Below are 27,593 nucleotides of genomic sequence, written 5' to 3' on the forward strand. Positions count from 1 at the left end.
TATCATACCACTCCACCCTAACCCTCCTATCATACCACTCCACCCTAACCCTCCTATCATACCTCTCCACCCTAACCCTCCTATCATACCACTCCACTCTAACCCTCCTATCATACCACTCCACCCTATCCCTCCTATCATACCACTCCACCCTAACCCTCCTATCATACCACTCCACCCTAACCCTCCTGCCATACCTCTCAGCAGTGTTTTATTTCTCCCCTAACAGCACCTGTCGTACCCTAACCCCACTAACCCTCCTACAGCCTGCACGTGGACGCAGCCTTCCAGCAGACCCTCTGGAGCGTGGCTACTGTCTGCTCTGGCAGCGAGGTGGCGCTAACCCTCACACACACACACACACACTGTTCCAAGGTGGGTCACAGACACTTACACACACACGCACACCCACACTGTTCCAAGGTGGGTCACACACACACACACACACACACACACACACACACACACACACACACACACACACACACACACACCTACACACACACACACACACACACACACACACACACACACACACACACACACTGTTCCAAGGTGGGACACAGACACTTACACACAGGAATGATGCTACTGTAAAAGCTAATGGGGGTCATATAAACAGGAATGATGTTACTGTAAAATGATGTTACTGTAAAAGCTAATGGGGGTCATATAAACAGGAGTGATGCTACTGTAAAATGATGTTACTGTAAAAGCTAATGGGGGTCATATAAACAGGAATGATGCTACTGTAAAAGCTAATGGGGGTCATATAAACAGGAATGATGATACTGTAAAAGCTAATGGGGGTCATATAAACAGGAATGATGCTACTGTAAAAGCTAATGGGGGTCATATAAACAGGAATGATGATACTGTAAAAGCTAATGGGGGTCATATAAACAGGAATGATGCTACTGTAAAAGCTAATGGGGGTCATATAAACAGGAGTGATGCTACTGTAAAATGATGTTACTGTAAAAGCTAATGGGGTCATATAAACAGGAATGATGATACTGTAAAATGATGTTACTGTAAAAGCTAATGGGGGTCATATAAACAGGAATGATGCTACTGTAAAAGCTAATGGGGGTCATATAAACAGGAGTGATGCTACTGTAAAAGCTAATGGGGGTCATATAAACAGGAGTGATGCTACTGTAAAAGCTAATGGGGTCATATAAACAGGAGTGATGCTACTGTAAAATGATGTTACTGTAAAAGCTAATGGGGGTCATATAAACAGGAATGATGATACTGTAAAATGATGTTACTGTAAAAGCTAATGGGGTCATATAAACAGGAATGATGCTACTGTAAAAGCTAATGGGGGTCATATAAACAGGAATGATGATACTGTAAAAGCTAATGGGGGTCATATAAACAGGAATGATGCTACTGTAAAAGCTAATGGGGTCATATAAACAGGAGTGATGCTACTGTAAAAGCTAATGGGGGTCATATAAACAGGAATGATGTTACTGTAAAAGCTAATGGGGGTCATATAAACAGGAATGATGATACTGTAAAATGATGTTACTGTAAAAGCTAATGGGGGTCATATAAACAGGAATGATGCTACTGTAAAAGCTAATGGGGGTCATATAAACAGGAATGATGCTACTGTAAAAGCTAATGGGGGTCATATAAACAGGAATGATGCTACTGTAAAAGCTAATGGGGTCATATAAACAGGAGTGATGCTACTGTAAAAGCTAATGGGGGTCATATAAACAGCTAATGGCAAATCAAATTTATTTATATAGCCCTTCTTACATCAGCTGATATCTCAAAGTGCTGTACAGAAACCCAGCCTAAAACCACAAACAGCAAGCAATGCAGGTGTAGAAGCACGGTGGCTAGGAAAAACTCCCTAGAAAGGCCAGAACCTAGGAAGACCTAGAGAGGAACCAGGCTATGTGGGGTGGCCAGGAAAAACTCCCCTAGAAAGGCCAGAACTCTAGGAAGACCCTAGAGAGGAACCAGGCTATGAGGGGTGGCCAGGAAAAACTCCCCTAGAAAGGCCAGAACTCTAGGAAGACCCTAGAGAGGAACCAGGCTATGTGGGGTGGCCAGGAAAACTCCCTAGAAAGGCCAGAACTCTAGGAAGACCCTAGAGAGGAACCAGGCTATGAGGGGTGGCCAGGAAAAACTCCCTAGAAAGGCCAGAACTCTAGGAAGACCCTAGAGAGGAACCAGGCTATGTGGGGTGGCCAGGAAAAACTCCCCTAGAAAGGCCAGAACTCTAGGAAGACCCTAGAGAGGAACCAGGCTATGAGGGGTGGCCAGGAAAAACTCCCCTATAAATGTATTTTATTTAGTTACTTGACTGAACCTTTATTGTGACATGGTTTCATGTCGAGACCAAGATCTCTTCTACAAATGAAAGATCAACACATCAAATACGAAATGCAAAAACAGGAATAAAAAACACAATCATAGAAACAAATTCATCACTGATCGCTGACGTCCCTCGTCGTGGACATTTCCTGTATTTACCAAATCATGAGAGAGCAAACCACACACAAGTTCATCTTTAATTATATGAGCTTCAACATAGATCAATTCAGTGTCTATAAATGAATTCTCTGAGAGTGCTTACAAAACAGTTCTTGGTATCATTTATAGCCAAGACACACCCATCTCAACTCACATGACGAAACACAGATCTTAGGAACATTTCACAAATAACCTTTTACTTGAAAAAGGAGTATCCCATAGCTAGATAGCATTAGCTATAAATTATTGTTCAGTTTGGTCTCCTAAACGAAGTTCTTATCTTGTTCTTGGTACCAATTAGTACCAAAACATTACCTCGTCCAATGGCATATATCAATTGTCAATTCCAGATACTCCCATCAAAAATACAACCTCTCCTGGACAAGCTTACAGAGAGGAGTGACTGGCACCAAAGACATTGTGGAGCCAACTACCTGGTTCCCCTTTAATCACACCATCCCTTCACATGGTTTAGGAATAGTTACAGACACATTCACAGATAAGACTGACCTGACCTCTCCAATCTCTGGGCCCCAAGTCATTTTATCCACATAAGCATGCTCATGAAAATTAATAAAACATCTTATTTATAAATGTTACCTAAAGAATTCTGATTCTGCCACAACACCCTGCACATTGGTCTTATCTAATGTCATGTCTGGGACAGAGGCTTCCCGCTGTCTGGGCCAGAGACAGGCTAACCAGTCCTCTCTCCACCTGCAGGGTTCCTCTCTAATGCCTCTCCTCTCTCCCCCTGCAGGGTTCCTCTCTAATGCCTCTCCTCTCTCCACCTGCAGGGTTCCTCTCTAATGCCTCTCCTCTCTCCCCCTGCAGGGTTCCTCTCTAATGCCTCTCCTCTCTCCCCCTGCAGGGTTCCTCTCTAATGCCTCTCCTCTCTCCCCCTGCAGGGTTCCTCTCTAATGCCTCTCCTCTCTCCCCCTGCAGGGTTCCTCTCTAATGCCTCTCCTCTCTCCCCCTGCAGGGTTCCTCTCTAATGCCTCTCCTCTCTCCCCCTGCAGGGTTCCTCTCTAATGCCTCTCCTCTCTCCCCCTGCAGGGTTCCTCTCTAATGCCTCTCCTCTCTCCCCCTGCAGGGTTCCTCTCTAATGCCTCTCCTCTCTCCACCTGCAGGGTTCCTCTCTAATGCCTCTCCTCTCTCCCCTGCAGGGTTCCTCTCTAATGCCTCTCCTCTCTCCCCTGCAGGGTTCCTCTCTAATGCCTCTCCTCTCTCCCCCTGCAGGGTTCCTCTCTAATGCCTCTCCTCTCTCCCCCTGCAGGGTTCCTCTCTAATGCCTCTCCTCTCTCCACCTGCAGGGTTCCTCTCTAATGCCTCTCCTCTCTCCACCTGCAGGGTTCATGATCGGCGGGGACGTGCTGAGGCTGCTCCATGGTCACATGGATGAATGTCTGACAGTGCCGTCGGGAGAACATGGGGAGGAGCAGCGCAGGTACGTGGATGACTGGGAGAAAACCTTCATCTATGATGACAGACGTTGGGGGGAGGAGCAGCCCAGGTACGTGGTTGACTGGGAGAAAACCTTCATCTATGATGACAGACGTTGGGGGGAGGAGCAGCCCAGGTACGTGGTTGACTGGGAGATATCCTTCATCTATGATAACAGACGTTGGGGGGAGTAGCAGCCCAGGTACGTGGTTGACTGGGAGAAAACCTTCATCTATGATGACAGACGTTGGGGGGAGGAGCAGCCCAGGTACGTGGTTGACTGGGAGATATCCTTCATCTATGATGACAGATGTTGGGGGGAGTAGCAGCGCAGGTACGTGGTTGACTGGGAGATATCCTTCATCTATGATGACAGACGTTGGGGGGAGGAGCAGCCCAGGTACGTGGTTGACTGGGAGATATCCTTCATCTATGATGACAGACGTTGGGGGGAGTAGCAGCGCAGGTACGTGGTTGACTGGGAGATATCCTTCATCTATGATGACAGACGTTGGGGGGAGGAGCAGCGCAGGTACGTGGTTGACTGGGAGATATCCTTCATCTATGATGACAGACGCTAGTCCTTGAAATGTCCTTTACCATATAATTTATAATCCTCTGTGTATCTATAGACTGTTACCTGCTGTCCAACTGATCTACAGTCGTGACAAAAAGTTTTGAGAATGACACAAATATTAATTTTCACAAAGTCTGCTGCCTCAGTTTGTATGATGGCAATTTGCATATACTCCAGAATGTTATGAAGAGTGATCAGATGAATTGCAATTAATTGCAAACTCACTGTTTGCCATGCAATTCAACTGAATCCCCCAAAAACATTTCCACTGCATTTTAGGCCTGCCACAAAAGGCCCAGCTGACATCATGTCAGTGATTATCTCGTTAACACAGGTGTGAGTGTTGACGAGGACAAGGCTGGAGATCACTCTGTCATGCTGATTGAGTTCGAATAACAGACTGGAAGCTTCAAAAGGAGGGTGGTGCTTGGAATCATTGTTCTTTCTCTGTCAACCATGGTTAACTGCAAGGAAACACGTGCTGTCATCATTGCTTTGCACAAAAAGGGCTTCACAGGCAAGGATATTGTTGCCAGTAAGATTGCACCTAAATCAACCATTTATCGGATCATCAAGAACTTCAAGGAGAGCGGTTCAATTGTTGTGAAGAAGGCTTCAGGGCGCCCAAGAAAGTCCAGCAAGCGCCAGGACCGTCTCTTAAAGTTGATTCAGCTGCGGGATCAGTGCACCACCAGTACAGAGCTTGCTCAGGAATTGCAGCAGGAAGGTGGGAGTGCATCTGCACGCACAGTGAGGCGAAGACATTTGGAGGATGGCCTGGTGTCAAGAAGGGCAGCAAAGAAGCTACTTCTCTCCAGGAAAAACATCAGGGACAGACTGATATTCTGCAAAAGGTACAGCGATTGGACTGCTGAGGACTGGGGTAAAGTCATTTTCTCTGATGAGTCCCCTTTCCGATTGTTTGGGGCATCCGGAGAAAACAAGGTGAGCGCTACCATCAGTCCTGTGTCATGCCAACAGTAAAGCATCCTGAGACCATTCATGTGTGGGGTTGCTTCTCAGCCAAGGGAGTGGGCTCACTCACACTTTGCCTAAGAACACAGCCATGAATAAAGAATGGTACCAGCACATCCTCCGAGAGCAACTTCTCCCAACCATCCAGGAACAGTTTGGTGACTAACAATGCCTTTTCCAGCATGATGAGGCACCTTGCCATAAGGCAATAGTGCTAACTAAGTGGCTCGGGGAGCAAAACATAGATATTTTGGGTCCATGGCCAGGAAACTCCCCAGTGCTGAATCCCATTGAGAACTTGTGGTCAATCCTCAAGAGGCAGGTGGACAAACAAAAACCCACAAATTCTGACAAACTCCAATCATTGATTATGCAAGAATGGGCTGCCATCAGTCAGGATGTGGCCCAGAAGTTAATTAACAGCATGTCAGGGGGGATTGCAGAGGTCTTGATAAAGAAGGGTCAACACTGCAAATATTGACTCTTTGCATCAACTTCATGTAATTGTCAATAAAAGCCTTTGACACTTATGAAATGCTTGTAATTATACTTCAGTATTCCATAGTAACATCTGACAAAAATATCTAAAGACACTGAAGCAGAAAACTTTCTGGAAATTAATATTTGTGTCATTCTCGAAACTTTTGGCAACGATTGTACAGTTACAGCAACTATAGTTTAACATCACAGCCCGTTTTTTTTTACCTTTATTTTACCAGGCAAGTCAGTTAAGAACACATTCTTATTTTCAACGACGGCCTGGGAACAGTGGGTTAACTGCCTGTTCAGGGGCAGAACGACAGATTTGTACCTTGTCAGCTCAGGGGTTTGAACTCACAACCTTCCGGTTACTAGACCATCACAGTATAGCCTGGTTTAACTAGACCATCACATTATAGCCTGGTCTAACTAGACCATCACATTATAGCCTGGTTTAACTAGACCATCACAGTACAGCCTGGTTTAACTAGACCATCACAGTACAGCCTGGTTTAACTAGACCATCACAGTACAGCCTGGTTTAACTAGACCATCACATTATAGCCTGGTCTAACTAGACCATCACAGTACAGCCTGGTTTAACTAGACCATCACATTATAGCCTGGTCTAACTAGACCATCACATTATAGCCTGGTTTAACTAGACCATCACAGTACAGCCTGGTTTAACTAGACCATCACAGTACAGCCTGGTTTAACTAGACCATCACATTATAGCCTGGTCTAACTAGACCATCACAGTACAGCCTGGTTTAACTAGACCATCACATTATAGCCTGGTTTAACAGACCATCACAGTACAGCCTGGTTTAACTAGACCATCACATTATAGCCTGGTTTAACTAGACCATCACAGTACAGCCTGGTTTAACTAGACCATCACAGTATAGCCTGGTTTAACTAGACCATCACAGTATAGCCTGGTTTAACTAGACCATCACAGTATAGCCTGGTTTAACTAGACCATCACAGTATAGCCTGGTTTAACAGACCATCACAGTATAGCCTGGTTTAACTAGACCATCACAGTATAGCCTGGTTTAACAGACCATCACATTATAGCCTGGTTTAACAGACCATCACAGTATAGCCTGGTTTAACTAGACCATCACAGTATAGCCTGGTTTAACTAGACCATCACATTATAGCCTGGTTTATCAGGACTGTCAGTGTGATCAGGACTGTCAGTGTGATCAGGACTGTCAGTGTGGTCAGGACTGTCAGTGTGATCAGGACTGTCAGTGTGATCAGGACTGTCAGTGTGGTCAGGACTGTCAGTGTGGTCAGGACTGTCAGTGTGATCAGGACTGTCAGTGTGGTCAGGACTGTCAGTGTGGTCAGGACGGTCAGTGTGGTCAGGACTGTCAGTGTGATCAGGACTGTCAGTGTGGTCAGGACTGTCAGTGTGGTCAGGACTGTGGTCAGGACTGTCAGTGTGGTCAGGACTGTGGTCAGGACTGTCAGTGTGGTCAGGACTGTCAGTGTGGTCAGGACTGTGATCAGGACTGTCAGTGTGATCAGGACTGTCAGTGTGGTCAGGACTGTCTGTGTGGTCAGGACTGTCAGTGTGATCAGGACTGTGGTCAGGACTGTCAGTGTGGTCAGGACTGTGGTCAGGACTGTCTGTGTGGTCAGGACTGTCAGTGTGGTCAGGACTGTCAGTGTGATCAGGACTGTGGTCAGGACTGTCAGTGTGGTCAGGACTGTGATCAGGACTGTCAGTGTGATCAGGACTGTGGTCAGGACTGTCAGTGTGATCAGGACTGTCAGTGTGGTCAGGACTGTCAGTGTGGTCAGGACTGTCAGTGTGATCAGGACTGTCAGTGTGGTCAGGACTGTCTGTGTGGTCAGGACTGTCTGTGTGGTCAGGACTGTCTGTGTGGTCAGGACTGTCAGTGTGGTCAGGACTGTGGTCAGGACTGTCAGTGTGGTCAGGACTGTGGTCAGGACTGTCAGTGTGGTCAGGACTGTCAGTGTGGTCAGGACTGTCAGTGTGATCAGGACTGTCAGTGTGGTCAGGACTGTGGTCAGGACTGTCAGTGTGGTCAGGACTGTCAGTGTGGTCAGGACTGTCATTGTGGTCAGGACTGTGATCAGGACTGTCAGTGTGATCAGGACTGTCAGTGTGGTCAGGACTGTCTGTGTGGTCAGGACTGTCTGTGTGGTCAGGACTGTCAGTGTGGTCAGGACTGTCAGTGTGGTCAGGACTGTGATCAGGACTGTCAGTGTGATCAGGACTGTCAGTGTGGTCAGGACTGTCAGTGTGGTCAGGACTGTCAGTGTGATCAGGACTGTCTGTGTGGTCAGGACTGTCTGTGTGGTCAGGACTGTCAGTGTGATCAGGACTGTCAGTGTGGTCAGGACTGTGGTCAGGACTGTCAGTGTGGTCAGGACTGTCAGTGTGGTCAGGACTGTCAGTGTGGTCAGGACTGTCAGTGTGATCAGGACTGTCAGTGTGGTCAGGACTGTGGTCAGGACTGTCAGTGTGGTCAGGACTGTCAGTGTGGTCAGGACTGTCATTGTGGTCAGGACTGTGATCAGGACTGTCAGTGTGGTCAGGACTGTCAGTGTGATCAGGACTGTCAGTGTGGTCAGGACTGTCAGTGTGGTCAGGACTGTCAGTGTGATCAGGACTGTCAGTGTGATCAGGACTGTCAGTGTGGTCAGGACTGTCAGTGTGGTCAGGACTGTCAGTGTGATCAGGACTGTCAGTGTGATCAGGACTGTGGTCAGGACTGTCAGTGTGATCAGGACTGTCAGTGTGATCAGGACTGTCAGTGTGGTCAGGACTGTCAGTGTGGTCAGGACTGTCAGTGTGGTCAGGACTGTCAGTGTGGTCAGGACTGTGATCAGGACTGTCAGTGTGGTCAGGACTGTCAGTGTGGTCAGGACTGTCAGTGAGATCAGGACTGTCAGTGTGATCAGGACTGTCAGTGTGATCAGGACTGTCAGTGTGGTCAGGACTGTCAGTGTGATCAGGACTGTCAGTGTGGTCAGGACTGTCAGTGTGATCAGGACTGTCAGTGTGGTCAGGACTGTGGTCAGGACTGTCAGTGTGGTCAGGACTGTCAGTGTGGTCAGGACTGTCAGTGTGGTCAGGACTGTCAGTGTGATCAGGACTGTCAGTGTGGTCAGGACTGTGGTCAGGACTGTCAGTGTGGTCAGGACTGTCAGTGTGGTCAGGACTGTCATTGTGGTCAGGACTGTGATCAGGACTGTCAGTGTGGTCAGGACTGTCAGTGTGATCAGGACTGTCAGTGTGGTCAGGACTGTCAGTGTGGTCAGGACTGTCAGTGTGATCAGGACTGTCAGTGTGATCAGGACTGTCAGTGTGGTCAGGACTGTCAGTGTGGTCAGGACTGTCAGTGTGATCAGGACTGTCAGTGTGATCAGGACTGTGGTCAGGACTGTCAGTGTGATCAGGACTGTCAGTGTGATCAGGACTGTCAGTGTGGTCAGGACTGTCAGTGTGGTCAGGACTGTCAGTGTGGTCAGGACTGTCATTGTGATCAGGACTGTGGTCAGGACTGTCAGTGTGGTCAGGACTGTCAGTGTGGTCAGGACTGTCAGTGAGATCAGGACTGTCAGTGTGATCAGGACTGTCAGTGTGGTCAGGACTGTCATTGTGGTCAGGACTGTCAGTGTGGTCAGGACTGTCAGTGTGGTCAGGACTGTCAGTGTGGTCAGGACTGTCAGTGTGATCAGGACTGTCAGTGTGGTCAGGACTGTCAGTGTGGTCAGGACTGTCATTGTGATCAGGACTGTGGTCAGGACTGTCAGTGTGATCAGGACTGTCAGTGAGATCAGGACTGTCAGTGTGGTCAGGACTGTCAGTGTGGTCAGGACTGTCAGTGTGGTCAGGACTGTGGTCAGGACTGTCAGTGTGGTCAGGACTGTCAGTGTGGTCAGGACTGTCAGTGTGGTCAGGACTGTCAGTGTGGTCAGGACTGTCAGTGTGATCAAGACTGTCAGTGTGATCAGGACTGTCAGTGTGGTCAGGACTGTCTGTGTGGTCAGGACTGTCTGTGTGGTCAGGACTGTCTGTGTGGTCAGGACTGTCAGTGTGGTCAGGACTGTCAGTGTGATCAGGACTGTGGTCAGGACTGTCAGTGTGGTCAGGACTGTGATCAGGACTGTCAGTGTGATCAGGACTGTCAGTGTGGTCAGGACTGTCTGTGTGGTCAGGACTGTCAGTGTGATCAGGACTGTCAGTGTGGTCAGGACTGTCTGTGTGGTCAGGACTGTCTGTGTGGTCAGGACTGTCAGTGTGGTCAGGACTGTCAGTGTGATCAGGACTGTCAGTGTGATCAGGACTGTGATCAGGACTGTCAGTGTGATCAGGACTGTCAGTGTGATCAGGACTGTCAGTGTGATCAGGACTGTCAGTGTGATCAGGACTGTCAGTGTGATCAGGACTGTGATCAGGACTGTCAGTGTGATCAGGACTGTCAGTGTGGTCAGGACTGTCAGTGTGATCAGGACTGTCAGTGTGGTCAGGACTGTCAGTGTGATCAGGACTGTCAGTGTGGTCAGGACTGTCAGTGTGGTCAGGACTGTCAGTGTGGTCAGGACTGTCAGTGTTATCAGGACTGTCAGTGTGGTCAGGACTGTCAGTGTGATCAGGACTGTCAGTGTGGTCAGGACTGTGGTCAGGACTGTCAGTGTTATCAGGACTGTCAGTGTGGTCAGGACTGTCAGTGTGATCAGGACTGTGGTCAGGACTGTCAGTGTGGTCAGGACTGTCAGTGTGGTCAGGACTGTCAGTGTGGTCAGGACTGTGAGGTCAGGTGTGGTCAGGACCTACAGGCAGAAATTAAAACAAGAGGCTCCCACGCTGAGGTCTGTCCAACGCTGGTCAGACCAAGCTGACTCTACACTCCAAGACTGCTTCCATCACGTGGACTGGGACATGTTTCGTATTGCGTCAGATGGGAATATTGACGAATACGCTGATTCGGTGTGCGAGTTCATTAGAACGTGCGTCGAAGATGTCGTTCCCATAGCAACGATAAAAACGTTCCCTAACCAGAAACCGTGGATTGATGGCAGCATTCGCGTGAAACTGAAAGCGCGAACCACTGCTTTTAATCAGGGCAAGGTGTCTGGCAACATGACTGAATACAAACAGTGCAGCTATTCCCTCCGTAAAGGCTATTAAAAAAGCTAAGCGTCAGTACAGAGACAAAGTGGAATCTCAATTCAATGGCTCAGACATAAGAGGCATGTGGCAGGGTCTACAGTCAATCACGGACTACAAGATGAAATCCAGCCCAGTCACGGACCAGGATGTCTTGCTCCCAGGCAGACTAAATAACTTTTTTGCCCGCTTTGAGGACAATACAGTGCCACTGACACGGCCTGCAACGGAAACATGCGGTCTCTCCTTCACTGCAGCCGAGGTGAGCAAGACATTTAAACGTGTTAACCCTCGCAAGGCTGCAGGCCCAGACGGCATCCCCAGCCGCGCCCTCAGAGCATGCGCAGACCAGCTGGCCGGTGTGTTTACGGACATATTCAATCAATCCCTATACCAGTCTGCTGTTCCCACATGCTTCAAGAGGGCCACCATTGTTCCTGTTCCCAAGAAAGCTAAGGTAACTGAGCTAAACGACTACCGCCCGTAGCACTCACTTCCGTCATCATGAAGTGCTTTGAGAGACTAGTCAAGGACCATATCACCTCCACCCTACCTGACACCCTAGACCCACTCCAATTTGCTTACCGCCCAAATAGGTCCACAGACGATGCAATCTCAACCACACTGCACACTGCCCTAACCCACCTGGACAAGAGGAATACCTATGTGAGAATGCTGTTCATCGACTACAGCTCGGCATTCAACACCATAGTACCCTCCAAGCTCGTCATCAAGCTCGAGACCCTGGGTCTCGACCCCGCCCTGTGCAACTGGGTACTGGACTTCCTGACGGGCCGCCCCCAGGTGGTGAGGGTAGGCAACAACATCTCCTCCCCGCTGATCCTCAACACGGGGCCCCACAAGGGTGCGTTCTGAGCCCTCTCCTGTACTCCCTGTTCACCCACGACTGCGTGGCCACGCACGCCTCCAACTCAATCATCAAGTTTGCGGACGACACAACAGTGGTAGGCTTGATTACCAACAACGACGAGACGGCCTACAGGGAGGAGGTGAGGGCCCTCGGAGTGTGGTGTCAGGAAAATAACCTCACACTCAACGTCAACAAAACTAAGGAGATGATTGTGGACTTCAGGAAACAGCAGAGGGAACACCCCCTATCCACATCGATGGAACAGTAGTGGAGAGGGTAGCTAGTTTTAAGTTCCTCGGCATACACATCACAGACAAACTGAATTGGTCCACTCACACTGACAGCGTCGTGAAGAAGGCGCAGCAGCGCCTATTCAACCTCAGGAGGCTGAAGAAATTCGGCTTGTCACCAAAAGCACTCACAAACTTCTACAGATGCACAATCGAGAGCATCCTGGCGGGCTGTATCACCGCCTGGTACGGCAACTGCTCCGCCCTCAACCGTAAGGCTCTCCAGAGGGTAGTGAGGACTGCACAACGCATCACCGGGGGCAAACTACCTGCCCTCCAGGACAACTACACCACCCGTTGTTACAGGAAGGCCATAAAGATCATCAAGGACATCAACCACCCGAACCACTGCCTGTTCACCCCGCTATCATCCAGAAGGCGAGGTCAGTACAGGTGCATCAAAGCTGGGACCGAGAGACTGAAAAACAGCTTCTATCTCAAGGCCATCAGACTGTTAAACAGCCACCACTAACACTGAGTGGCTGCTGCCAACACACTGTCATTGACACTGACCCAACTCCAGCCATTTTAATAATGGGAATTGATGGGAAATGATGTAAATATATCACTAGCCACTTTAAACAATGCTACCTTATATAATGTTACTTACCCTACATTATTCATCTCATATGCATATGTATATACTGTACTCTACATCATCGACTGCATCCTTATGTAACACATGTATCACTAGCCACTTTAACTATGCCACTTTGTTTACTTTGTCTACACACTCATCTCATATGTATATACTGTACTCGATACCATCTACTGTATGCTGCTCTGTACCATCACTCATTCATATATCCTTATGTACATGTTCCTTATCCCCTTACACTGTGTATAAGACAGTAGTTTTGGAATTGTTAGTTAGATTACTTGTTGGTTATCACTGCATTGTCGGAACTAGAAGCACAAGCATTTCGCTACACTCGCATTAACATCTGCTAACCATGTGTATGTGACAAATACAATTTGATTTGATTTGATTTGATTTGACTGTGGTCAGGACTGTCAGTGTTATCAGGACTGTCAGTGTGGTCAGGACTGTCAGTGTGGTCAGGACTGTCAGTGTGATCAGGACTGTCAGTGTGGTCAGGACTGTCAGTGTGGTCAGGACTGTCAGTGTGGTCAGGACTGTCAGTGAGATCAGGACTGTCAGTGTGATCAGGACTGTCAGTGTGGTCAGGACTGTCATTGTGGTCAGGACTGTGATCAGGACTGTCAGTGTGATCAGGACTGTCAGTGAGATCAGGACTGTCAGTGTGATCAGGACTGTCAGTGTGGTCAGGACTGTCAGTGTGGTCAGGACTGTCAGTGAGATCAGGACTGTCAGTGTGATCAGGACTGTCAGTGTGGTCAGGACTGTCATTGTGGTCAGGACTGTCAGTGTGATCAGGACTGTCAGTGTGGTCAGGACTGTCAGTGAGATCAGGACTGTCAGTGTGATCAGGACTGTCAGTGTGGTCAGGACTGTCAGTGTGGTCAGGACTGTCAGTGAGATCAGGACTGTCAGTGTGGTCAGGACTGTCAGTGTGGTCAGGACTGTCATTGTGATCAGGACTGTCATTGTGATCAGGACTGTGGTCAGGACTGTCAGTGTGGTCAGGACTGTCAGTGTGATCAGGACTATGGTCAGGACTGTCAGTGTGATCAGGACTATCAGTGTTATCAGGACTGTCATTGTGATCAGGACTGTCATTGTGATCAGGACTGTGGTCAGGACTGTCAGTGTGATCAGGACTGTGGTCAGGACTGTCAGTGTGATCAGGACTGTCATTGTGATCAGGACTGTGGTCAGGACTGTCAGTGTGATCAGGACTATCAGTGTTATCAGGACTGTCAGTGAGATCAGGACTGTCATTGTGATCAGGACTGTGGTCAGGACTGTCAGTGTGATCAGGACTGTCATTGTGATCAGGACTGTGGTCAGGACTATCAGTGTTATCAGGACTGTCAGTGAGATCAGGACTGTCATTGTGATCAGGACTGTGGTCAGGACTGTCAGTGTGGTTAGGACTGTGATCAGGACTGTCAGTGTGGTCAGGACTGTCATTGTGATCAGGACTGTGGTCAGGACTGTCTGTGTGGTCAGGACTGTGGTCAGGACTGTCAGTGTGGTCAGGACTGTCAGTGTGATCAGGACTGTCAGTGTGGTCAGGACTGTCAGTGTGGTCAGGACTGTCAGTGTGGTCAGGACTGTCAGTGTGGTCAGGACTGTCAGTAGGATCAGGACTGTGGTCAGGACTGTCAGTGTGGTCAGGACTGTCAGTGTGGTCAGGACTGTCAGTGTGGTCAGGACTGTCAGTGTGGTCAGGACTGTCAGTGTGGTCAGGACTGTCAGTAGGATCAGGACTGTGGTCAGGACTGTCAGTGTGGTCAGGACTGTCAGTAGGATCAGGACTGTGGTCAGGACTGTCAGTGTGGTCAGGACTGTCAGTGTGGTCAGGACTGTCAGTGTGGTCAGGACTGTCAGTGTGGTCAGGACTGTCAGTGTGGTCAGGACTGTCAGTGTGGTCAGGACTGTCAGTGTGATCAGGACTGTCAGTGTGGTCAGGACTGTCAGTGAGATCAGGACTGTCAGTGTGGTCAGGACTGTCAGTAGGATCAGGACTGTCCGTAAAGCAGCAGGGTAAACATCATCGATCCTCTGGTGTTTGATAGGACGTCAATGCAGCAGAGCATGCTGGGATGAAGGGCTCTCACACAGAGGAATAAAAGTTGGCTTTTACCCAAAGTGTAATGTTTGTACGCAGTGTGTGTGTGTGTGTGTGTGTGTGTGTGTGTGTGTGTGTGTGTGTGTGTGTGTGTGTGTGTGTGTGTGTGTGTGTGTGTGTGTGTGTGTGTGTGTGTGTGTGTGTGTGTGTGTGTGTGTGTGTGTGTGTTCGTGTTCGTGTGTGTGTGTGAGCATTTTCCTTGGATGCAGAAGTGTGTGGGCTTACCTTCAAAGTAGGGCATCCACTGTTCTGCTTCAAAGAAGAGAACAGAGTAGGTAGTTTTACTCTTTAGGGAGTGAGAGAGAGAGGCAAATGGAAAGCGGGATGGATGGAGGGAGGGAGGTAGGGAGGGAGAGAGATATAGGGAGGGAGAGAGAGGGAGAGAGAGAGATGGATGGATGAAGGGAGAGAGATGGATGGATGGAGGGAGGGAGAGTGGTAGGGAGAGAGATGGATGGATGAAGGGAGAGAGATGGATGGATGAAGGCACACTGCCTACTCGAGACAGAATGAGCTCTCAGCAGCCTGAAATATACATTTCCTCCAGAGGATCAGTTTCACCTCCCTGGACATCCCGTCATCGTTAAACACACTTCGGCAGCCTCTGTCCTCGTTATGGAAGAACCTCTACCCAAAACCATCTGTGGGAAGTGAAAGGCACCAATCAGGAAAGGAAGAACCTCTACCCCAAACCATCTGTGGGAAGTGAAAGGCACCAATCAGGAAAGGAAGAACCTCTACCCCAAACCATCTGTGGGAAGTGAAAGGCACCAATCAGGAAAGGAAGAACCTCTACCCCAAACCATCTGTGGGAAGTGAAAGGCACCAATCAGGAAAGGAAGAACCTCTACCCCAAACCATCTGTGGGAAGTTAAAGGCACCAATCAGGAAAGGAAGAACCTCTACCCCAAACCATCTGTGGGAAGTGAAAGGCACCAATCAGGAAAGGAAGAACCTCTACCCCAAACCATCTGTGGGAAGTGAAAGGCACCAATCAGGAAAGGAAGAACCTCTACCCCAAACCATCTGTGGGAAGTGAAAGGCACCAATCAGGAAAGGAAGAACCTCTACCCCAAACCATCTGTGGGAAGTTAAAGGCACCAATCAGGAAAGGAAGAACCTCTACCCCAAACCATCTGTGGGAAGTGAAAGGCACCAATCAGGAAAGGAAGAACCTGTACCCCAAACCATCTGTGGGAAGTTAAAGGCACCAATCAGGAAAGGAAGAACCTCTACCCCAAACCATCTGTGGGAAGTTAACGGCACCAATCAGGAAAGGAAGAACCTCTACCCCAAACCATCTGTTGGGGTAGAGGTTCTTCCTTTCCTGATTGGTGCCTTTCACTTCCCACAGATGGTTTGGGGTAGAGGTTCTTCCTTTCCTGATTGGTGCCTTTAACTTCCCACAGATGGTTTGGGGTAAAGGCACCAATCAGGAAAGGATTGTCTCATGGTGTTAAATAGAAGGTTGTAATGTAATCCAAATGTACGTGTACTCTTCTAACATAACCTCCTGACCTCTATGGACCTACTGAACCTGTTAAACCCTCCTGGTATGGACCTGTTAAACCCTCCTGGTATGGACCTGTTAAATCCTCCTGGTATGGACCTACTGAACCTGTTAAACCCTCCTGGTATGAACCTACTGAACCTGTTAAACCCTCCTGGTATGGACCTGTTAAACCCTCCTGACCTCTATGGACCTACTGAACCTGTTAAACCCTCCTGGTGTGGACCTGTTAAACCCTCCTGGTGTGAACCTGTTAAACCCTCCTGGTGTGGACCTACTGAACCTTTTAAACCCTCCTGGTATGGACCTACTGAACCTGTTAAACCCTCCTGGTATGGACCTGTTAAACCCTCCTGGTATGGACCTACTGAACCTGTTAAACCCTCCTGGTATGAACCTACTGAACCTGTTAAACCCTCCTGGTATGGACCTGTTAAACCCTCCTGACCTCTATGGACCTACTGAACCTGTTAAACCCTCCTGGTATGAACCTACTGAACCTGTTAAACCCTCCTGGTGTGGACCTACTGAACCTGTTAAACCCTCCTGGTATGAACCTACTGAACCTGTTAAACCCTCCTGGTATGAACCTACTGAACCTGTTAAACCCTCCTGGTATGGACCTACTGAACCTGTTAAACCCTCCTGGTATGGACCTACTGAACCTGTTAAACCCTCCTGGTATGAACCTACTGAACCTGTTAAACCCTCCTGGTGTGGACCTACTGAACCTGTTAAACCCTCCTGGTATGGACCTACTGAACCTGTTAAACCCTCCTGGTATGGACCTACTGAACCTGTTAAACCCTCCTGGTATGGACCTGTTAAACCCTCCTGGTATGAACCTACTGAACCTGTTAAACCCTCCTGGTATGAACCTACTGAACCTGTTAAACCCTCCTGGTATGGACCTACTGAACCTGTTAAACCCTCCTGGTATGGACCTACTGAACCTGTTAAACCCTCCTGGTATGAACCTACTGAACCTGTTAAACCCTCCTGGTGTGGACCTACTGAACCTGTTAAACCCTCCTGGTATGGACCTACTGAACCTGTTAAACCCTCCTGGTATGGACCTACTGAACCTGTTAAACCCTCCTGGTATGGACCTACTGAACCTGTTAAACCCTCCTGGTATGGACCTACTGAACCTGTTAAACCCTCCTGGTATGGACCTACTGAACCTGTTAAACCCTCCTGGTATGGACCTGTTAAACCCTCCTGGTATGGACCTGTTAAATCCTCCTGGTATGGACCTACTGAACCTGTTAAACCCTCCTGGTATGAACCTACTGAACCTGTTAAACCCTCCTGGTATGGACCTGTTAAACCCTCCTGACCTCTATGGACCTACTGAACCTGTTAAACCCTCCTGGTGTGGACCTGTTAAACCCTCCTGGTGTGAACCTGTTAAACCCTCCTGGTGTGGACCTACTGAACCTTTTAAACCCTCCTGGTATGGACCTACTGAACCTGTTAAACCCTCCTGGTATGGACCTGTTAAACCCTCCTGGTATGGACCTACTGAACCTGTTAAACCCTCCTGGTATGAACCTACTGAACCTGTTAAACCCTCCTGGTATGGACCTGTTAAACCCTCCTGACCTCTATGGACCTACTGAACCTGTTAAACCCTCCTGGTATGAACCTACTGAACCTGTTAAACCCTCCTGGTGTGGACCTACTGAACCTGTTAAACCCTCCTGGTATGAACCTACTGAACCTGTTAAACCCTCCTGGTATGGACCTACTGAACCTGTTAAACCCTCCTGGTATGGACCTACTGAACCTGTTAAACCCTCCTGGTATGAACCTACTGAACCTGTTAAACCCTCCTGGTGTGGACCTACTGAACCTGTTAAACCCTCCTGGTATGGACCTACTGAACCTGTTAAACCCTCCTGGTATGGACCTACTGAACCTGTTAAACCCTCCTGGTATGGACCTGTTAAACCCTCCTGGTATGAACCTACTGAACCTGTTAAACCCTCCTGGTATGAACCTACTGAACCTGTTAAACCCTCCTGGTATGGACCTACTGAACCTGTTAAACCCTCCTGGTATGGACCTACTGAACCTGTTAAACCCTCCTGGTATGGACCTACTGAACCTGTTAAACCCTCCTGGTATGGACCTACTGAACCTGTTAAACCCTCCTGGTATGAACCTGTTAAACCCTCCTGTTATGGACATACTGAACCTGTTAAACCCTCCTGGTATGGACCTACTGAACCTGTTAAACCCTCCTGGTATGGACCTACTGAACCTGTTAAACCCTCCTGGTATGGAACAGTTAAACCCTCCTGGTATGAACCAACTGAACTTGTTAAACCCTCCTGTTATGGACCTACTGAACCTGTTAAACCCTCCTGGTATGGACCTGTTAAACCCTCCTGGTATGAACCTACTGAACCTGTTAAACCCTCCTGGTATGAACCTACTGAACCTGTTAAACCCTCTTGGTATGGACCTACTGAACCTGTTAAACCCTCCTGGTATGAACCTACTGGACCTGTTAAACCCTCCTGGTATGAACATACTGGACCTGTTAAACCCTCCTGGTATGGACCTGTTAAACCCTCCTGGTATGAACCTACTGAACCTGTTAAACCCTCCTGGTATGAACCTACTGAACCTGTTAAACCCTCCTGGTATGAACCTACTGAACCTGTTAAACTCTCCTGGTATGGACCTGTTAAACCCTCCTGGTATGGACCTGTTAAACCCTCCTGGTATGAACCTACTGAACCTGTTAAACCCTCCTGGTATGGACCTACTGAACCTGTTAAACCCTCATGGTATGGACCTACTGAACCTGTTAAACCCTCCTGGTATGGACCTACTGAACCTGTTAAACCCTCCTGGTATGGACCTGTTAAACCCTCCTGGTATGAACCTGTTAAACCCTCCTGGTATGGACCTACTGAACCTGTTAAACCCTCCTGGTGTGGACCTACTGAACCTGTTAAACCCTCCTGGTATGGACCTACTGAACCTGTTAAACCCTCCTGGTATGGACCTACTGAACCTGTTAAACCCTCCTGGTATGGACCTACTGAACCTGTTAAACCCTCCTGGTATGGACCTGTTAAACCCTCCTGGTATGGACCTGTTAAATCCTCCTGGTATGGACCTACTGAACCTGTTAAACCCTCCTGGTATGAACCTACTGAACCTGTTAAACCCTCCTGGTATGGACCTGTTAAACCCTCCTGACCTCTATGGACCTACTGAACCTGTTAAACCCTCCTGGTGTGGACCTGTTAAACCCTCCTGGTGTGAACCTGTTAAACCCTCCTGGTGTGGACCTACTGAACCTTTTAAACCCTCCTGGTATGGACCTACTGAACCTGTTAAACCCTCCTGGTATGGACCTGTTAAACCCTCCTGGTATGGACCTACTGAACCTGTTAAACCCTCCTGGTATGAACCTACTGAACCTGTTAAACCCTCCTGGTATGGACCTGTTAAACCCTCCTGACCTCTATGGACCTACTGAACCTGTTAAACCCTCCTGGTATGAACCTACTGAACCTGTTAAACCCTCCTGGTGTGGACCTACTGAACCTGTTAAACCCTCCTGGTATGAACCTACTGAACCTGTTAAACCCTCCTGGTATGGACCTACTGAACCTGTTAAACCCTCCTGGTATGGACCTACTGAACCTGTTAAACCCTCCTGGTATGAACCTACTGAACCTGTTAAACCCTCCTGGTGTGGACCTACTGAACCTGTTAAACCCTCCTGGTATGGACCTACTGAACCTGTTAAACCCTCCTGGTATGGACCTACTGAACCTGTTAAACCCTCCTGGTATGGACCTGTTAAACCCTCCTGGTATGAACCTACTGAACCTGTTAAACCCTCCTGGTATGAACCTACTGAACCTGTTAAACCCTCCTGGTATGGACCTACTGAACCTGTTAAACCCTCCTGGTATGGACCTACTGAACCTGTTAAACCCTCCTGGTATGGACCTACTGAACCTGTTAAACCCTCCTGGTATGGACCTACTGAACCTGTTAAACCCTCCTGGTATGGACCTGTTAAACCCTCCTGTTATGGACATACTGAACCTGTTAAACCCTCCTGGTATGGACCTACTGAACCTGTTAAACCCTCCTGGTATGGACCTACTGAACCTGTTAAACCCTCCTGGTATGGAACAGTTAAACCCTCCTGGTATGAACCAACTGAACTTGTTAAACCCTCCTGTTATGGACCTACTGAACCTGTTAAACCCTCCTGGTATGGACCTGTTAAACCCTCCTGGTATGAACCTACTGAACCTGTTAAACCCTCCTGGTATGAACCTACTGAACCTGTTAAACCCTCTTGGTATGGACCTACTGAACCTGTTAAACCCTCCTGGTATGAACCTACTGGACCTGTTAAACCCTCCTGGTATGAACATACTGGACCTGTTAAACCCTCCTGGTATGGACCTGTTAAACCCTCCTGGTATGAACCTACTGAACCTGTTAAACCCTCCTGGTATGAACCTACTGAACCTGTTAAACCCTCCTGGTATGAACCTACTGAACCTGTTAAACCCTCCTGGTATGGACCTGTTAAACCCTCCTGGTATGGACCTGTTAAACCCTCCTGGTATGAACCTACTGAACCTGTTAAACCCTCCTGGTATGGACCTACTGAACCTGTTAAACCCTCATGGTATGGACCTACTGAACCTGTTAAACCCTCCTGGTATGGACCTACTGAACCTGTAAACCCTCCTGGTATGGACCTGTTAAACCCTCCTGGTATGAACCTGTTAAACCCTCCTGGTATGGACCTACTGAACCTGTTAAACCCTCCTGGTGTGGACCTACTGAACCTGTTAAACCCTCCTGGTATGGACCTGTTAAACCCTCCTGGTATGAACCTGTTAAACCCTCCTGGTATGAACCTACTGAACCTGTTAAACCCTCCTGGTATGGACCTACTGAACCTGTTAAACCCTCCTGGTATGGACCTACTGAACCTGATAAAACCTCCTGGTATGGACCTACTGAACCTGTTAAACCCTCCTGGTATGGACCTGTTAAACCCTCCTGGTATGAACCTGTTAAACCCTCCTGGTATGGACCTACTGAACCTGTTAAACCCTCCTGGTGTGGACCTGTTAAACCCTCCTGGTATGGACCTACTGAACCTGTTAAACCCTCCTGGTATGGACCTACTGAACCTGTTAAACCCTCCTGGTATGGACCTGTTAAACCCTCCTGGTATGAACCTACTGAACCTGTTAAACCCTCCTGGTATGAACCTACTGAACCTGTTAAACCCTCCTGGTATGGACCTACTGAACCTGTTAAACCCTCCTGGTATGGAACTACTGAACCTGTTAAACCCTCCTGGTATGGACCTACTGAACCTGTTAAACCCTCCTGGTATGGACCTACTGAACCTGTTAAACCCTCCTGGTATGAACCTACTGAACCTGTTAAACTCTCCTGGTATGGACCTGTTAAACCCTCCTGGTATGGACCTACTGAACCTGTTAAACCCTCCTGGTATGGACCTGTTAAACCCTCCTGGTATGGACCTGTTAAACCCTCCTGGTATGAACCTACTGAACCTGTTAAACCCTCCTGGTATGAACCTACTGAACCTGTTAAACCCTCCTGGTATGGACCTACTGAACCTGTTAAACCCTCCTGGTATGGACCTACTGAACCTGTTAAACCCTCCTGGTGTTGACCTGTTAAACCCTCCTGGTATGAACCTACTGAACCTGTTAAACCCTCCTGGTATGGACCTGTTAAACCCTCCTGGTATGAACCTATTGAACCTGTTAAACCCTCCTGGTATAAACCTACTGAACCTGTTAAACCCTCCTGGTATGGACCTACTGAACCTGTTAAACCCTCCTGGTATGGACCTGTTAAACACTCCTGGTAGTTCCTGGTTCAGTAGGGGACCTGTTAAGCCCTCCTGGTATGGACCTACTGAACCTGTTAAACCCTCCTGGTATGGACCTACTGAACCTGTTAAACCCTCCTGGTATGGACCTACTGAACCCATTAAACCCTCCTGGTGTGGACCTATTAAACCCTCCTGGTATGAACCTACTGAACCTACTAAACCGTCCTGGTATGAACCTACTGAACCTGTTAAACCCTCCTGGTATGGACCTGTTAAACCCTCCTGGTATGAACCTACTGAACCTGTTAAACCCTCCTGGTATGGACCTGTTAAACCCTCCTGGTATGGACCTACTGAACTTGTTAAACCCTCCTGGTATGGACCTACTGAACCTGTTAAACCCTCCTGGTATGGACCTACTGAACCTGTTAAACCCTCCTGGTGTGGACCTACTGAACCTGTTAAACCCTCCTGGTATGAACCTGTTAAACCCTCCTGGTATGGACCTACTGAACCTGTTAAACCCTCCTGGTATGGACCTACTGAACCTGTTAAACCCTCCTGGTATGGACCTGTTAAACCCTCCTGGTATGGACCTACTGAACCTGTTAAACCCTCCTGGTATGGACCTACTGAACCTGTTAAACCCTCCTGGTATGAACCTACTGAACCTGTTAAACCCTCCTGGTATGAACCTACTGAACCTGTTAAACCCTCCTGGTATGGACCTACTGAACCTGTTAAACCCTCCTGGTATGGACCTGTTAAACCCTCCTGGTATGAACCTACTGAACCTGTTAAACCCTCCTGGTGTGGACCTGTTAAACCCTCCTGGTATGGACCTACTGAACCTGTTAAACCCTCCTGGTATGGACCTGTTAAACCCTCCTGGTATGAACCTACTGAACCTGTTAAACCCTCCTGGTATGAACCTACTGAACCTTTTAAACCCTCCTGGTATGGACCTACTGAACCTGTTAAACCCTCCTGGTATGGAACTACTGAACCTGTTAAACCCTCCTGGTATGGACCTACTGAACCTGTTAAACCCTCCTGGTATGGACCTACTGAACCTGTTAAACCCTCCTGGTATGAACCTACTGAACCTGTTAAACCCTCCTGGTATGGACCTGTTAAACCCTCCTGGTATGGACCTGTTAAACCCTCCTGGTATGAACCTACTGAACCTGTTAAACCCTCCTGGTATGAACCTACTGAACCTGTTAAACCCTCCTGGTATGGACCTACTGAACCTGTTAAACCCTCCTGGTACTGACCTACTGAACCTGTTAAACCCTCCTGGTGTTGACCTGTTAAACCCTCCTGGTATGAACCTACTGAACCTGTTAAACCCTCCTGGTATGGACCTGTTAAACCCTCCTGGTATGAACCTATTGAACCTGTTAAACCCTCCTGGTATAAACCTACTGAACCTGTTAAACCCTCCTGGTATGGACCTACTGAACCTGTTAAACCCTCCTGGTATGGACCTGTTAAACCCTCCTGGTAGTTCCTGGTTCAGTAGGGGACCTGTTAAGCCCTCCTGGTATGGACCTACTGAACCTGTTAAACCCTCCTGGTATGGACCTACTGAACCTGTTAAACCCTCCTGGTATGGACCTACTGAACCCATTAAACCCTCCTTGTGTGGACCTATTAAACCCTCCTGGTATGAACCTACTGAACCTACTAAACCGTCCTGGTATGAACCTACTGAACCTGTTAAACCCTCCTGGTATGGACCTGTTAAACCCTCCTGGTATGAACCTACTGAACCTGTTAAACCCTCCTGGTGTGGACCTGTTAAACCCTCCTGGTATGGACCTACTGAACTTGTTAAACCCTCCTGGTATGGACCTACTGAACCTGTTAAACCCTCCTGGTATGGACCTACTGAACCTGTTAAACCCTCCTGGTGTGGACCTACTGAACCTGTTAAACCCTCCTGGTATGAACCTGTTAAACCCTCCTGGTATGGACCTACTGAACCTGTTAAACCCTCCTGGTATGGACCTACTGAACCTGTTAAACCCTCCTGGTATGGACCTGTTAAACCCTCCTGGTATGGACCTACTGAACCTGTTAAACCCTCCTGGTATGGACCTACTGAACCTGTTAAACCCTCCTGGTATGAACCTACTGAACCTGTTAAACCCTCCTGGTATGAACCTACTGAACCTGTTAAACCCTCCTGGTATGGACCTACTGAACCTGTTAAACCCTCCTGGTATGGACCTACTGAACCTGTTAAACCCTCCTGGTGTGGACCTGTTAAACCCTCCTGGTATGAACCTACTGAACCTGTTAAACCCTCCTGGTATGGACCTACTGAACCTGTTAAACCCTCCTGGTATGGACCTACTGAACCTGTTAAACCTTCCTGGTATGGACCTACTGAAACTGTTAACCCCTCCTGGTATGGACCTACTGAACCTGTTAAACCCTCCTGGTATGGACCTACTGAACCTGTTAAACCCTCCTGGTGTGGACCTACTGAACCTGTTAAACCCTTCTGGTATGAACCTGTTAAACCCTCCTGGTATGGACCTACTGAACCTGTTAAACCCTCCTGGTGAACCTGTTAAACCCTCCTGGTATGAACCTGTTAAACCCCTCCTGGTAGTTCCTGGTTCAGTAGGGGACCTGTTAACCCCTCCTGGTAGTTCCTGGTTCAGTAGGGGACCTGTTAACCCCTCCTGGTAGTTCCTGGTTCAGTTGGGGACCTGTTAACCCCTCCTGGTAGTTCCTGGTTCAGTAAGGGACCTGTTAACCCCTCCTGGTAGTTCCTGGTTCAGTAGGGGACCTTTTAACCCCTCCTGGTAGTCACTGGTTCAGTAGGGGACCTGTTAACCCCTCCTGGTAGTCCCTGGTTCAGTAGGGGACCTGTTAACCCCTCCTGGTAGTTCCTGGTTCAGTAGGGGACCGGTTAACCCCTCCTGGTAGTTCCTGGTTCAGTAGGGGACCTGTTAACCCCTCCTGGTAGTTCCTGGTTCAGTAGGGGGCCTGTTAACCCCTCCTGGTAGTTCCTGGTTCAGTAAGGGGACCTGTTAACCCCTCCTGGTAGTTCCTGGTTCAGTAGGGGACCTGTTAACCCCTCCTGGTAGTCCCTGGTTCAGTAGGGGACCTGTTAACCCCTCCTGGTAGTTCCTGGTTCAGTAGGGGACCTGTTAACCCCTCCTGGTAGTTCCTGGTTCAGCAGGGGAGTCATTTTATGTGTATGTCAGAGACATGATGTACAAGCTTAAGTTATGGCCAATAGTCCACTTGTTACTGTGTGTGTGTGTGTGTGTGTGTGTGTGTGTGTGTGTGTGTGTGTGTGTGTGTGTGTGTGTGTGTGTGTGTGTGTGTGTGTGTGTGTGTGTGTGTGTGTGTGTGTGTGTGTGTGTGTGTGTGTGTGTGTGTGTGTGTGTGTGTGTTTGTGTTTGTAAGGACCTGTTTAGTCCTGGGTGTCTTAAGTCTTCCCAGTCAGTATCCAGCAGGGAGTTATGGCCTTTAGCAATACAACCACAGCTACACACACAGAGACACTACTGGAGGCCTAGATACTGCCCTCACTATGCACTACTGCAGGCCTAGATACTGCCCTCAACATACACTACTGGAGGCCTAGATACTGCCCTCAAGATACACTACTGCATGCCTAGATTCTGCCCTCACTATACACTACTGCAGGCCTAGATACTGCCCTCACTATACACTACTGGAGGCCTAGACGCTGCCCTCACTATACACTACTGCAGGCCTAGACACTGCCCTCACTATACACTACTGCAGGCCTAGATACTGCCCTCACTATCCACTACTGCAGGCCTAGATACTGCCCTCACTATCCACTACTTCAGGCCTAGATACTGCCCTCACTATCCACTACTTCAGGCCTAGATACTGCCCTCACTATCCACTACTTCAGGCCTAGATACTGCCCTCACTATCCACTACTTCAGGCCTAGATACTGCCCTCACCATACACTACTTCAGGCCTAGATACTGCCCTCACTATACACTACTACAGGCCTAGATACTGCCCTCACTATGCACTACTGCAGGCCTAGATACTGCCCTCACTATCCACTACTGCAGGCCTAGATACTGCCCTCACTATCCATTACTGCAGGCCTAGATACTGCCCTCACTATACACTACTGCAGGCCTAGATACTGCCCTCACTATCCATTACTGCAGGCCTAGATACTGCCCTCACTATCCACTACTGCAGGCCTAGATACTGCCCTCACTATACACTACTGCAGGCCTAGATACTGCCCTCACTATCCATTACTGCAGGCCTAGATACTGCCCTCACTATCCACTACTGCAGGCCTAGATACTGCCCTCACTATCCATTACTGCAGGCCTAGATACTGCCCTCACTATCCACTACTGCAGGCCTAGATACTGCCCTCACTATACACTACTGCAGGCCTAGATACTGCCCTCACTATCCATTACTGCAGGCCTAGATACTGCCCTCACTATACACTACTGCAGGTCTAGATACTGCCCTCACTATACACTACTGCAGGCCTAGATACTGCCCTCACTATACACTACTGCAGGCCTAGATACTGCCCTCACTATACACTACTGCAGGCCTAGATACTGCCCTCACTATACACTACTGCAGGCCTAGATACTGCCCTCACTATACACTACTGTAGGCCTAGATACTGCCCTCACTATACACTACTGTAGGCCTAGATACTGCCCTCACTATACACTACTGCAGGCCTAGATACTGCCCTCACTATACACTACTGCAGGCCTAGATACTGCCCTCACTATACACTACTGTAGGCCTAGATACTGCCCTCACTATACACTACTGCAGGCCTAGATACTGCCCTCACTATACACTACTGCAGGCCTAGATACTGCCCTCACTATACACTACTGTAGGCCTAGATACTGCCCTCACTATACACTACTGTAGGCCTAGATACTGCCCTCACTATACACTACTGCAGGCCTAGATACTGCCCTCACTATACACTACTGTAGGCCTAGATACTGCCCTCACTATACACTACTGGAGGCCTAGATACTGCCCTCACTATCCATTACTGTAGGCCTAGATACTGCCCTCACTATACACTACTGTAGGCCTAGATACTGCCCTCACTATCCATTACTGTAGGCCTAGATACTGCCCTCACTATACACTACTGCAGGCCTAGATACTGCCCTCACTATACACTACTGTAGGC

At 48.6% G+C, this 27,593-nt stretch overlaps 1 protein-coding gene across 1 annotated transcript in view; it reads left to right on the forward strand.

Annotated features, from left to right (window-relative positions):
• The window catches only part of LOC124018713 (ryanodine receptor 2-like), a gene marked incomplete at its 3' end in the record, with an annotated part of 185,077 nt that overhangs the window by 132,364 nt on the left and 25,120 nt on the right, over nt 1-27,593 (forward strand). The window contains 4 exon segments of the mRNA XM_046334064.1: nt 230-250; nt 253-333; nt 1,987-1,996; nt 3,850-3,946. Of these exon segments, the coding sequence (XP_046190020.1) occupies nt 230-250; nt 253-333; nt 1,987-1,996; nt 3,850-3,946 (209 nt within the window).

This window comes from Oncorhynchus gorbuscha, unplaced genomic scaffold, assembly GCF_021184085.1.
Source record: "Oncorhynchus gorbuscha isolate QuinsamMale2020 ecotype Even-year unplaced genomic scaffold, OgorEven_v1.0 Un_scaffold_569, whole genome shotgun sequence".
Taxonomy (NCBI): domain Eukaryota; kingdom Metazoa; phylum Chordata; class Actinopteri; order Salmoniformes; family Salmonidae; genus Oncorhynchus; species Oncorhynchus gorbuscha.